General features: G+C 42.4%; 1 protein-coding gene across 1 annotated transcript in view; it reads left to right on the top strand.

Moving 5' to 3' along the window:
• Positions 1-12,310, top strand: part of ano7 (anoctamin 7) — a 61,550-nt gene extending 49,240 nt beyond the window's left edge. The window contains exons 20-24 of the mRNA XM_061972443.1: positions 6,877-7,082; positions 7,153-7,295; positions 7,358-7,448; positions 7,517-7,636; positions 11,043-12,310. Of these exons, the coding sequence (XP_061828427.1) occupies positions 6,877-7,082; positions 7,153-7,295; positions 7,358-7,448; positions 7,517-7,636; positions 11,043-11,183 (701 nt within the window). The 3' untranslated portion in view covers positions 11,184-12,310. The remainder of the gene's footprint in view (positions 1-6,876; positions 7,083-7,152; positions 7,296-7,357; positions 7,449-7,516; positions 7,637-11,042) is intronic.
• Positions 12,311-14,357: the final 2,047 nt, after the last annotated feature.

Genomic DNA, 14,357 nt, shown 5'->3' with positions numbered 1-14,357 from the left:
TTCTTTCAAAAACCTCCGCAACGTGACATCACTTCCGCTCTTAGCGCCTTCAAAATAAGAGCTCAAGGCATATACTGTATAACAGCGCATAACAGGAACTTAACATCACAAAGAGGAAAGCCCATGAAAATAGGTTACAAAAGTTATTTATTAAGAAGCCAAAAAGTGCAAAAACAATAATGTTCGTGTTGGAGGAGTTGTGAATTAGATACACATGCAGTCTGCAGGTGTACCTAATGTTGTGGCCCTGCAGTCATTCACAACTCCTCCAACACGAACATTATTGTTTTTGCACTTTTTGGCTTCTTATGAAATAACTTTTTTAAATAGATTCAATCTTGCACGTGGCAAGTTTAAGTGTGGGCTTTAGTTGATATAACAATTCTACGGCGGGGGTGCAGGAGGCGGGGCTACTGGAGCCTCAGCCAGTGCGTCTTTTGCAGCCGTTTTATGATCGCTCAGCACAAGAAATACTTTACACACATACAGATGTTGACAAAATACACTGTACATTATATACCTCAGCTAACTAAACTATGGAAATGTATAATATAGTTCATATAGCAATACAGTCTCACTGCACAGCAGGCTAGCAGTTAGCCGAGTCCGGAATCCATGTTGAGGCACTGAGTGACGTGCCTCCACTGGCTGCTGTTCACCGCACCGTCTCTTCTCAGTATTTGAACGGCAAATGTGGAAAATTCAGCGATTTTGAATAAAAATAATCTAAAACTGGTGAAGTTAAATGGAAAATAACTTTATAGTATAATCACTGGATACATATAACAATTTAATTAATTTTTTTTCTTTTTACTTTTTTTTTCTTTCCATGATGGCAGGTGAGGCCCCGCCTCACCTGCCTCTAGTGACTGCACGTCACTGGGCCATATGAATCCCTTTCCTACTGTATATATTACACTACCATGTGTATATCCTGCACATTATGGCCGGTCGAATTTGTCTCATCACGTCAACTGTCCAATCAAAAGGGGTGAAAGTTGGAGGTGAAACTAAAAAGAATTTGGATATTGCGCAAATGTTTTTCATTGAAGCAATTAGAGTTACAGAGTGATACGAATATATGACATAGGGCAGGGCTATTCAACTTCATCATGAAGAGGGCCACAGTTTCAAGAGTCCAAGGCCTCAGGGGCCGGACATCGAAATGTGGATGTTTTATCATTCCTGTGTGTGTGTGTGTGTGTGTGTGTGTGTGTGTGTGTGTGTGTGTGTGTGTGTGTGTGTGTGTGTGTGTGTGTGTGTGTGTGTGTGTGTGTGTGTGTGTGTGTGTGTGTGTGCGCGCGCACGTACATACTGTACGTACGTACGTACGTACATACATACATACATACATACATACTGTACATACATATATACATATACAGGCCAAAAGTTTGGATACACCTTTTCTTTAATTTCATGACTATTTACATTGTAGATTGTCACTGAAGGCATCAAAACTATGAATGAACACCCGTGGGGTTATGTACTTAACAAAAAAAGGTGACATAACTGAAAACATGTTTTATATTCTAGTTTCTTCAAAATAGCCACCCTCAGCTCGGATTACTTTTTCCGCACACTCTGGGCATTCTCTTGATGAGCTTCAAGAGGTAGTCACCTGAAATGGTTTTCACTTCACAGGTGTGCTTGGAGCTCATGGGGAGAACGCCAAGAGTGTGCAAAGCAGTAGTCAGAGCAAAGGGTGGCTGTTTTGAAGAAAATATAAAACATGATTTCAGTTATTTCGCCTTTTTTGTTAAGTACATAACTCCACATGTGTTCATTCATAGTTTTGATGCCTTCAGTGACAATCTACAATGTAAATAGTCATGAAAATAAAGAGAACACATTGAATGAGGAGAAGGTGTGTCCAAAGTTTTGCCCTGTACTGTAAATAATATATACATATACACAGTGTTGGGTTAGTTACTGAAAACCAGTAACTAGTTACAGTTACTACTTACTTTATTTCAAAAGTAACTCAGTTACTAACTCAGTTACTTAAACCAAAAAGTAATGCGTTACTGTGAAAAGTAACTATTTAGTTACTTATATATTTTTTTTAATTTTTTTTAAGGCCCCATTTAATGCCCTTTTAGCCTTAATTTTAGTACTATTATTGCACTGGAGAATAATACAATCTGTTGATCAACTTGACATGCATTTGCATCACTGAACTCTGCTAAGCAATGTGGTCTACATACAACACACAAAGACAAAGATATGTTTTAAAGGGCCAATTTGTTTCAGACCAGAACAAATTGACAAAACTATTTTAAATAGCTGCAACTTAACATACATAAGTAACAAACAGCATAATAACAACATAGCTGTAAAACAAGAAAGGCACACACTACATACATAAAGCCTAACCAGGCGTTTTTTTTATCTCAAGGAATTCTGAAATAAAATCATGTCTGAAGCCCAGAACACTCTACACATTTCCCCACTTAGTTTAGAGAAAAGGAAATATTAGCCTGGCCCACTAGTATCCCTCTTTAGGTTTGTGAACTTTATAGTCTAAACATTTAGAGTGATGTGATAATCAAACACTCTAAAAGTCTAAAATGAAAGAGTATATAAGAGAATTGACAGAGTGTGTGTACCTTCAGTGTGCAGTGCCTCATTAAAATCCAGCCGCTGTTGGAGGTGGAGGTGAAGTGTGTGTCTCTTTACTAGCTTCGTCGAAGCATGTTGTTTTTGTAGCTGTTTCAGCATATTTGAAACTTACATTCAACTAAAATGTTCTTTTCTTTGTGGTCGATAAAAGAAACGTACTGAAAATATCTCCATTTTAAGAATCTCTGCTTCGGGGTTCGCCATGACGTCTTGATAGTAGACACAGACACGCCCCCTCCCACACACACACACACACACATACACACAGACAGCGCGCGGCGCTTCTCTTTTTTGTCGCCTCTTCAGCAGCGCTGCAACACTCAGATCTTCTCAGTTTCTAGCCGATACTACATAAAAAATAACGCAAAATAACGCAGTAACGCATCATGTAGTAACGGTAACTTAGTTACTGAATATAAAAAAACGTGTTAGATTATTAGTTACCGCCGATAGTAACGGCGTTACAGTAACGCGTTACTTTGTAACGCGTTAGTCCCAACACTGCATATACATACAGTATATGTCATTTAATTATCCGAAGTAAGACAAATAGGAACATTCACATTTTCATTTGCAGTGCTGACTCCGCAAAGAGGCAGCCTTTACATGTTCGAGAGGTTGGAGTGTGATGAGGATCTTGCATTGTCTCTCATTTAGCAACAAAAATTAACACTACAGATCGCTCTCAACCGTTAACAAATGCTGTTAACGTGCGGGAGTGAATGTGTTGGAACATGAATTAATTTTCAAGACGGCCAGACACTTTTAAAGTGTAAAACATACACAGAGAATGTCGCCAACTTGTGAGTTAATAAGGGAGCCTTTGGTGGTGTTTCTTGCTATAATTCTAATGAATTATTAGTTGTAATGAACTAAAACAGTACAGTAATTTGCAGAGGTGGGTAGTAACGCGCTACATTTACTCCGTTACATCTACTTGAGTAACTTTTGGGATAAATTGTACTTCTAAGAGTAGTTTTAATGCAACATACTTTTACTTTTACTTGAGTATATTTATAGAGAAGAAATGCTACTTTAACTCCGCTCCATTTATCTACATTCAGCTCGCTACTCGCTACTGATTTTTATCCATCTGTTAATGCACGCTTTGTTTTGGTTTGGTTTGTCAGACAGACCTTCAAAGTAGGATCTATCGCATGCCTGCGTTTCACCAATCAAATGCAGTCACTGGTGACGTTGACTCCGTTTCACCAATCAAATGCAGTCACTGGTGACGTTGACTCCGTTTCACCAATCAAATGCAGTCACTGGTGACGTTTGACTCCGTTTCACCAATCAAACAGAGCCAGGCGGTCACATGATTAACAAGCTTAAGCTTACATGAACTCAACGTCAAATTTGAGGAAGCACATCGCGGTAAGTAACGTTAGTAGATATTTTGGCTGTCACCATAGGCCAGTGGTTCTCAACCTTTTTTCAGTGATGTACCCCCTGTGAACATTTTTTTAATTCAAGTACCCCCTAATCAGAGCAAAGCATTTTTGGTTGAAAAAAAGAGATAAAGAAGTAAAATACAGCACTATGTCATCAGTTTCTGATTTATTAAATTGTATAACAGTGCAAAATATTGCTCATTTGTAGTGGTCTTTCTTGAACTATTTGGAAAAATATATATAAAAATAACTAAAAACTTGTTGAAAAATAAACAAGTGATTCAATTATAAATAAAGATTTCTACACATAAAAGTAATCATCAACTTAAAGTGCCCTTTTTGGGGATTGCAATAAAGATCCATCTGGAACTTAATTCTAAACAATTATTTACAAAAAAATAAATCTTTAACATCAATATTTATGGAACATGTCCACAAAAAATGTAGCTGTCAACACTGAATATTGCATTGTTGCATTTCTTTTCACAGTTCTTTTTGACAGACATTTTAGTGAGGGTCAAACCATCATGGCATGGGGGAAACTCTGGGTTTACTGTCATGAATGGAATAGCCAACTTGATTTGATGTTCAGTTTATGAACTTACATTCATATTTTGTTGAAGTATTATTCAATAAATATATTTATAAAGGATTTTTGAATTGTTGCTATTTTTAGAATATTTAAAACAAATCTCACGTACCCCTTGGCATACCTTCAAGTACTCCCAGGGGTACACCTACCCCCATTTGAGAACCACTGCCGTAGGCTGATGTTAGCTTCCCTGCTATGAATCACTGTCAAATGTGCATTGTGTGGGGACATTTATTAACGCACTGCAGCCTCATAGACACACACACACACACACGCACAGTCGCACACACACACACACACACACACGCATGCATAGAAACACTAATCAGTGTGTTCCCAGGTGCAGCTCACACCTATCAGTTTATGGTTTGCGTAAAGGCTAACTTGTTATTTCCCTTTGTAATCTCTGCCTACTGAGCCTATGGTGCTGTTAAGTTATTGTGGCTCAATTTGCCTTAATTTTTTTATGTTAATGTATTATTATTTAATATATATTATTGTTTTAGTTGCTTAAGAGATATTCCTGGCTCTGAATTTGCTCATTGCTATTTTTATGTTTTTGTGCATCATTTGTTATTTATTCACAACATACTTTTTACTTTTACTCAAGTAAATATTTGGGTGACTTCTCCTTACTTTTACTTGAGTAATAAATCTCTAAAGTAACAGTACTCTTATTTGCGTACAATTTCTGGCTACTCTACCCACCTCTGGTAATTTGACATGTCTATGTTTAAGTCTGTGTGGTATAAATTGAGTAAAACATCAATGTTTTCAAGTCCTATTTTCTCTCAGGTTAAAGTTACTAGGAACACTTAAAGGGGAACATAATCACAATCTCAGAATTGTTAAAACCATTAAAAATCAGTTCCCAGTGGCTTATTATATTTTTCGAAGTTTTTAAAAAAAAATTTACACATCACGCAATATCCCTAAAAAAAGCTTCAAAGTGCCTGATTTTAACCATCGTTATAAACACCCGTCCATTTTCCTGTGACGTCACATAGTGAAGCCAATACAAACAAACATGGCGGAAAGAACAGCAAGCTATAGCGACATTAGCTCGGATTCAAACTCGGATTTCAGCGGCTTAAGCGATTCAACAGATTACGCATGTATTGAAACGGATGGTTGTAGTGTAGAGGCAGGTAGCGAAAACGAAATTGAAGAAGAAACTGAAGCTATTGAGCCATATCGGTTTGAACCGTATGCAAGCGAAACCGGCGAAAACGACACGACAGCCAGCGACACGGGAGAAAGCGAGGACGAATTCGGCGATCGCCTTCTAACCAACGATTGGTATGTGTTTGTTTGGCATTAAAGGAAACTAACAACTATGAACTAGGTTTACAGCATATGAAATACATTTGGCAACAACATGCACTTTGAGAGTGCAGACAGCCCAATTTTCATCAATTGATATATTCTGTAGACATACCCTCATCCGTTCTCTTTTCCTGAAAGCTGATCTGTCCAGTTTTGGAGTTGATGTCAGCAGGCCAGGGAAGCTAGGGTCGATAGGGGGTTTAGCTCGCTCGTCTGCGGGAACAAACTGCCGCCATTGCTTGCCGTGCTACCGAGGTCCTTTGTCCCTGAATTGCTCACACACTCCGGCAGATTCAATGGGGGTCTGGCGGCAGATTTCTTTGACTTTATCGTTGGAAATGCATCTGCTTTGAGTGTCGCAGGATATCCACACATTCTTGCCATCTCTGTCGTAGCATAGCTTTCATCGGTAAAGTGTGCGGAACAAACGTCCAATTTCTTGCCACTTTCGCATCTTTGGGCCACTGGTGCAACTTGAATCCGTCCCTGTTCGTGTTGTTACACCCTCCGACAACACACCGACGAGGCATGATGTCTCCAAGGTACGGAAAACAGTCGAAAAAACGGAAAATAACAGAGCTGATTTGACTCGGTGTTTGAGAAAAAGGCGGATTGCTTCCCGATGTGACGCCACGTTGTGATGTCATCGCTCCGAGACCGAATATTAGAAAGGCGTTTAATTCGCCAAAATTCACCCATTTAGAGTTCGGAAATCGGTTAAAAAATATATGGTCTTTTTTCTGCAACATCAAAGTATATATTGACGCTTACATAGGTCTGGTGATAATGTTCCCCTTTAAAACAATCATAACAAACTCATAAAATCACAAATAAGCCTCACAAACATTGCAACCTTTGCCGGAACTTTTCGGAACAAGCTGCCGCAAATTGAGGCATTTTAAGGACTAAATTTGACACTTGTTCTCACTAACTCGCCCTCAGTCATTCAGTTCGGTTTCATCACCATCTTCGTGGCGGCGTGTCCGCTCGCTCCTCTCTTCGCTCTCATCAACAACTGGGTGGAGATCCGCCTGGACGCTCAGAAGTTTGTCACGGAATATCGCCGCCCGGTGGTCGAACGGGCTCAGGACATCGGCATCTGGTTCGACATCCTGCAGTTCATCGCGTACATGGCCGTCCTGGGGAACGTATGACCGGAGACGTCAGCGCACGTTTTGTGTTTTGTGCTAGTCGACACTTTACCTTTTTTTTTTCTAGGCGTTTCTCATTGCCTTCACCTCGTCCTTCCTACCCCGCCTCTACTACCGCTACACCCAAGACGAATCGCTCAGTGGGTTCATCAACTTCACCCTGGCGACGTCACCGCGGAACTACAGCCAGGAGAACCGACGTACCTGCAGGTGGTCATTTGTCCGTGTTTGCAATTGTGACATGGCTGCTCATGTACCTGACGTGGGTTCAGGTACCGTGGCTTCAGGGATGAGAATGGCCAGTATCTGCCGGAGTACTTTCACCTGCTCGCCATCCGACTCGCCTTTGTGATTATCTTCGAGGTCAGTTGGAGTCGAAAGCGCCCGTCAGAACAAAGACTGAGCGGTTGTAAGCTTTGTGTCTTCTCCAGCATGTGGTCTTCTTCATCGGCCGCCTGATCGACTTCATGGTTCCTGACATCCCCGAGGAGGTGGAGCTTAAGATGAAGAGGGAGCACTACATGGCCAAGGAGGCACTGGCTGAGAACCAGGTAGGGCGGAACAAAAAGGAAACCGTTCATCATAAATTAAGAATATTTCCGCAGTAGGTGGAAACCAGTGGAGTTGGCACGTTGTGTAAATGGTAAATAAAAACATAATACATCCATCCATCCATTTTTACCGCTTGTCCCTGTTGGGGTCGCGGTGGGAGACTGCAAAAAGTCCATCCATCCATCCATCCATCCATCTTCTTCCGCTTATCCGAGGTCGGGTCGCGGGGGCAGCAGCCTAAGCAGGGAAGCCCAGACTTCCCTCTCCCCAGCCACTTCGTCCAGCTCTTCCTGTGGGACCCCGAGGCGTTCCCAGGCCAGCCGGGAGACATAGTCTTCCCAACGTGTCCTGGGTCTTCCCCGCGGCCTCCTACCGGTCGGACGTGCCTAGGGAGGCGTTCGGGTGGCATCCTGACCAGATGCCCGAACCACCTCATCTGGCTCCTCTCGATGTGGAGGAGCAGCGGCTTTACTTTGAGCTCCTCCCGGATGACAGAGCTTCTCACCCTATCTCTAAGGGAGAGCACCGCCACCCGGCGGAGGAAACTCATTTCGGCTGCTTGTACCCGTGATCTTGTCCTTTCGGTCATAACCCAAAGCTCATGACCATAGGTGAGGATGGGAACGTAGATCGATCGGTAAATTGAGAGCTTTGCCTTCCGGCTCAGCTCCTTCTTCACCACAACGGATCGATACAGCGTCCGCATTACTGAAGACGCCGCACCGATCCGCCTGTCGATCTCACGATCCACTCTTCCCTCACTCGTGAACAAGACTCCGAGGTACTTGAACTCCTCCACTTGGGGCAAGATCTCCTCCCCAACCCGGAGATGGCACTCCACCCTTTTCCGGGCGAGAACCATGGACTCGGACTTGGAGGTGCTGATTCTCATCCCAGTCGCTTCACACTCAGCTGCGAACCGATTCAGTGAGAGCTGAAGATCCTGGCCAGATGAAGCAAAAAGTCAGTGTTCAAAAACAAGAACAAAAAATACAAAAATGAGGGGTATTTATTTGAACTAAGCAAAATTATCTGCCAATAGAACAAGAAAGTTTGGCTTGTCAAGACTTTCCAAAACAAGTAAAATTAGCTAACCTCAATGAACCCCAAAATACCTTCAAATAAGTATATTCTCACTAATAACAACTGTACTACTATGAGTACGTATATTCTATTGTTTCATTGAAAATAAAACAGCAAAGTCCATTTGGCTGACATCTGTTTTAATTATGAGACACAATTGTGTCAAAGTCATGATTTTTTTTTCCATGCTTGAAATAAGAAATCATTACTTTAAAAAAGCTTTTTTTTTTTTTTTTATAAAGAAATGCAATCATGTGTGCTTACGGACTGTATCCTTGCAGACTGTATTGAGATACATTGATATATAGTGCATATATTGTGTTTTTATGTTGATTTAATTAAAAATAAAAATAAATTTATTTTATTTTATTTTATTTATTTTTTTGGCTTCACGGTGGCAGAGGGGTTAGTGCATCTGCCTCACAATACGAAGGTCCTGAGTAGTCTTGGGTTCAATCCCGGGCTCGGGATCTTTCTGTGTGGAGTTTGCATGTTCTCCCCGTGACTGCGTGGGTTCCCTCCGGGTACTCCGGCTTCCTCCCACTTCCAAAGACATGCACCTGGGGATAAGTTGATTGGCAACACTAAATTGGCCCTAGTGTGTGGATGTGAGTGTGAATGTTGTCTGTCTATCTGTGTTGGCCCTGCGATGAGGTGGCGACTTGTCCAGGGTGTACCCCGCCTTCCGCCCGATTGTAGCTGAGATAGGCTCCAGCGCCCCCGCGACCCCAAAGGGAATAAGCGGTAGAAAATGGATGGATGGATGGATGGATTTATTTATTTATTTATTTTCTTTTTTTTTCTTTTTTCTTTTTTTTGTGCGGCCCGGTACCTAGAGATGCGCGGTTTGCGGGCACAACCGCGGAGTCCGCGGATTATCCGCGGATCGGGCGGATGAAATTAAAAAAAATTAGATTTTATCCGCGGGTCGGGTCGGGTCGGGTGGTTGAAATTAAAAAAAAATAGATTTTAAATAGATTCAGGCGGGTGGCAGTTAAACCAATTCGGAAATATATATACATAGTTAAATGTTGTTACCCACATACGAAAAACGAGCAGGCACCTGCTGCATATGCCACAACAGAAGAAAAAAAAAAAAAGAGATGGACACTTTTACGGAGCGGAGAAGGGACGCCTCGCCGGGGTCCGGGACCGAGGCCCCTTCCCCCGAGAGGGCCCCACCGGGAGCCGTAGCTGAGGCGATCCGCGAGAAGGGCCCGACGCACGTCCAGGGTCACCACCGCGCCCACCGCACCGACACCCCGCCTCGTCCGCCTTCGCCGCGGCCGGCGTCACGCGCAGCAGGTAAGCAGCTTACCTGCCCGCCACCCCCGTGGCCGGGGGCTCGTAACAGGGGTCACTCCGCGCGCTCCGCCCGCGCAGCTTACCTGCCCGCCACCCCCGTTGCCGGGGGCGCGTAACAGGGGTCACTCCGCGCGCAGTGCGCTCACGAAAGGGGTGGGGCTCACCCTGGTTGATATAGACAGCAGCTGGACGGTGGCCATGGAAGTCGGAACCCGCTAAGGAGTGTGTAACAACCCACCTGCCGAATCAACTAGCCCTGAAAATGGATGGCGCTGGAGCGTCGGGCTCATACGCGGCCGTCGCCGGCAGCGAGACGCGCTTGGAGGTGCGCTCAGCGCGGCTCCCATATGATTGCGCACTGGTGTGCGTCTGGGTCGTGACAGCGTGGCACGCGAATGTCTGCACTGCATTGGATCAGTCTCCTTTCTTTAACAGGCAAAAGCTTTATAACCTCACTAATGCCTTGCATCGTCTATATTAGATATATAACAACGGGCGGGTGCGGGCGGATGCGGTTCTGATCAAATGTTACATCGGGTGGATGGCGGATGGTTGACAACTTTCTGATGCGGTTGCGGATGAAATAATTGCCTATCCGCGCATACCGGTCCGCGGCCCGGTGTTTGGGGACCACTGGTGTAGAGGACTGACAGAGACAGAGGCAGAAGGAAGCGGAGGCGGCTACTTAATATGTTCGTGTGGAAACTCGTTCGGTACACCTCCGAACCGAACCGAAACCCCCGTATCGAAACAGTTCAATACAAATACACGTACCGTTACACCCCTACTAAATATTCATTAAAAACAAGGCAGAGGTTTTATTTAACAAGCATATTTAATATTTTTGGCCAGTGTAACACTACAAACAGTTTGAACAGTAACACTGTGTTTGAATATTTTGGCATACCACTAGATGGAGTACCCTAGTTTGAGAATCACTGGAATAGACTATATATTGCTGTCGCTGTACATTAGAAGACCTATCTGAAAGTTTTTGCTGTTGTTTGACACGTCCAGGCCTTGGGGAGAGCCATGATTCCTGGTGAGCTGAACAGCTCATCCGGAGAACCTCGACAGCGTAAATCCAGGCCTTCCCCGCCGCAGAGCGCCCCGCAGTCCCCGACGGTGATGGGGATCTCCGAGGAAGCTGACACATAAGGTAGCTGCTGAAGGACATTCAGGCCAACATGAGGATAGTTTTGGTCCTAACCCTAGCAAAAGACATTTTAAAGATGGCTTAGACACTCGTTGAGAATGAAGGGAACATGGACTTTTTATCACAGAACTTTTTCCAGCAAACATTTGCTGAGAGAGCTGAAAAATGGAGGACAAATTAACAGCATGAGAAAATGTGTTAAAGGGTCATATCATGATTTTTTTAAATACTACTTTGTGGTCTACATAACATGTAATGGTAGTTCTTTGGGCATAGATTTTGTTTTACAGACCTATTTCCAAGTCATTTTTTTGCATCTGCTTCGAGTTGTAAAACAACAGAGGCTCAAGGCTATAAACTAAGCTACGAGCTACATCACAAGCGTAATAACGGATTATATAACTTGCTTGTCCTTTGCCGAACACAGTAGGCACTGATCTAATTAAAAGTAGTTTTTAGGAAAATCATTCTTTATTTTGCTGCAGGATGGTGACGCTATTGTTTTACATTAAAAGGCTAAGCTGGCTACACAACAACTGGAGCTAACATTGCAAACATATCATTCACACATTTCTAACATACTGTTATTACTTACCGTTTCATTGTCTCCTTCATTGCCATAGATAGCAAACACCCAGTCAGCCATTAAAAGTAGTTTTTCAGAAAATCCATCTTTTTGTCTAGGTTTGTGGGTGCTAAGGTTAAACCTCTACCGGGTCTAACTTTCTAATGCTCGATGCTGGACGTACACATGTGTATACTGACAATAAAAGGCTTTTCTATTCTAAATCCTGTAAATAACTCCGCTGCACGGCTGTTTCGAGTTGTAAACAATGGAGGTTCAAGGCTATATAAACTAAGCTACGAGCTACATTGCGAAAGTAATAACAGATTATATCATTTACTCGTCCATTGCCAAACACAGTAGGCACTGAGCCAATTAGAAGTATTTTAAGAAAAATTATTATTTATTTTGCTGCTATTGTCTTACATGAGAAGGCTAAGATAGCTACACAACAACTGGAATTAACATTGCTAGCATATCATTCACACTTTTCTGACTTACTGTTATTACTTACCGTTTCATTGTCTCCTCCATTGCCATCGACAGTAATCACCGAACCGGACATTAAAATTTTTGTGAAGGTTTGAGGGTGAAGCAGGAGTGAGTTCTTCACAGTTTAAAAACAAAAAAGTTAGCCAGACACTTCTTGCTTCTTCAGATGAGACTGGAGGTTTAAATAGTGTACTGAGTTGGGTGATACAACCAATAACAGCATTTTTGTATTCTGGGTAGATTTATACCATATATGGATAATCCCCTGACGATGTTACCAATTGGTGACGTCACAAATTGTGCACATTCCAAACGTACCGTTTGGATGAAGTATGGAAGTAAGGAAGGCAAGACTGTTTTACAAACCCCGTTTCCATATGAGTTGGGAAATTGTGTTAGATGTAAATATAAACGGAATACAATGATTTGCAAATAATTTCAACTCATATTCAGTTGAATATGTTACAAAGACAACATATTTGATGTTCAAACTCATAAACATTTTTTTTTTTTTGCAATTAATCATTAACTTTAGAATTTGATGCCAGCAACACGTGACAAAGAAGTTGGGAAAGGTGGCAATAAATACTGATAAAGTTGAAGAATGCTCATCAAACACTTATTTGGAACATCCCACAGGTGAACAGGCAAATTGGGAACAGGTGGGTGCCATGATTGGGTATAAAAGTAGATTCCATGAAATGCTCAGTCATTCACAAACAAGGATGGGGCGAGGGTCACCACTTTGTCAACAAATGTGTGAGCAAATTGTTGAACAGTTTAAGAAAAAACTTTCTCAACCAGCTATTGCAAGGAATTTAGGGATTTCACCATCTACGGTCCGTAATATCATCAAAAGGTTCAGAGAATCTGGAGAAATCACTGCACGTAAGCAGCTAAGCCCGTGACCTTCGATCCTTCAGGCTGTACTGCATCAACAAGGGACATCTGTGTGTAAAGGATATCACCACATGGGCTCAGGATCACTTCAGAAACCCACTGTCAGTAACGACAGTTGGTCGCTATGTCTGTAAGTGCAAGTTAAAACTCTCCTATGCAAGGCGAAAACCGTTTATCAACAACACCCAGAAACGCCGTCGGCTTTGCTGGGCCTGAGCTCATCTAAGATGGACTGATACAAAGTGGAAAAGTGTTCTGTGGTCTGACGAATCCACATTTCAAATTGTTTTTGGAAACTGTGGACGTCGTGTCCTCCGGACCAAATAGGAAAAGAACCATCCGGATTGTTATAGGCGCAAAGTTGAAAAGCCAGCATCTGTGATGGTATGGGGGTGTATTAGTGCCCAAGACATGGGTAACTTACACATCTGTGAAGGCGCCATTAATGCTGAAAGGTACATACAGGTTTTGGAGCAACATATGTTGCCATCCAAGCAACGTTACCATGGACGCCCCTGCTTATTTCAGCAAGACAATGCCAAGCCACGTGTTACATCAACGTGGCTTCATAGTAAAAGAGTGCGGGTACTAGACTGGCCTGCCTGTAGTCCAGACCTGTCTCCCATTGAAAATGTGTGGCGCATTATGAAGCCTAAAATACCACAAAGGAGACCCCCGGACTGTTGAACAACTTAAGCTGTACATCAAGCAAGAATGGGAAAGAATTCCACCTGAGAAGCTTCAAAAATGTGTCTCCTCAGTTCCCAAACGTTTACTGAGTGTTGTTAAAAGGAAAGGCCATGTAACACAGTGGTGTTGCAGCCATGAAATTCTAAGTTAATTATTTTTTGCAAAAAAAAAAAAAATGTATGAGTTTGAACATCAAATATGTTGTCTTTGTAGCATATTCAATTGAATATGGGTTGAAAAGGATTATGCAAATCATTGTATTTCGTTTATATTTACATCTAACACAATTTCCCAACTCATATGGAAACGGGGTTTGTATATATATACATATCCACGCTCTGATTTCAAATTTGCAGGACTTATGCAGATCCCAATTACCCAACAGCAGGTACCAAAAGGTGAGAAAAGTTGGTTTTGCATAATAGGGCCCCTTTAAAAGCTAAACACAACATGAACTACATATGTGACGACAGTTCAACTTTTTGTCACACACACACACACAACCAGACTAGGGATGCCCGATTATATT

The sequence above is a fragment of the Nerophis lumbriciformis genome, linkage group LG17 (genome assembly GCF_033978685.3).
Source record: "Nerophis lumbriciformis linkage group LG17, RoL_Nlum_v2.1, whole genome shotgun sequence".
In the NCBI taxonomy this organism is placed as follows: domain Eukaryota; kingdom Metazoa; phylum Chordata; class Actinopteri; order Syngnathiformes; family Syngnathidae; genus Nerophis; species Nerophis lumbriciformis.
This window is presented reverse-complemented; position numbering and strand designations above follow the sequence as displayed.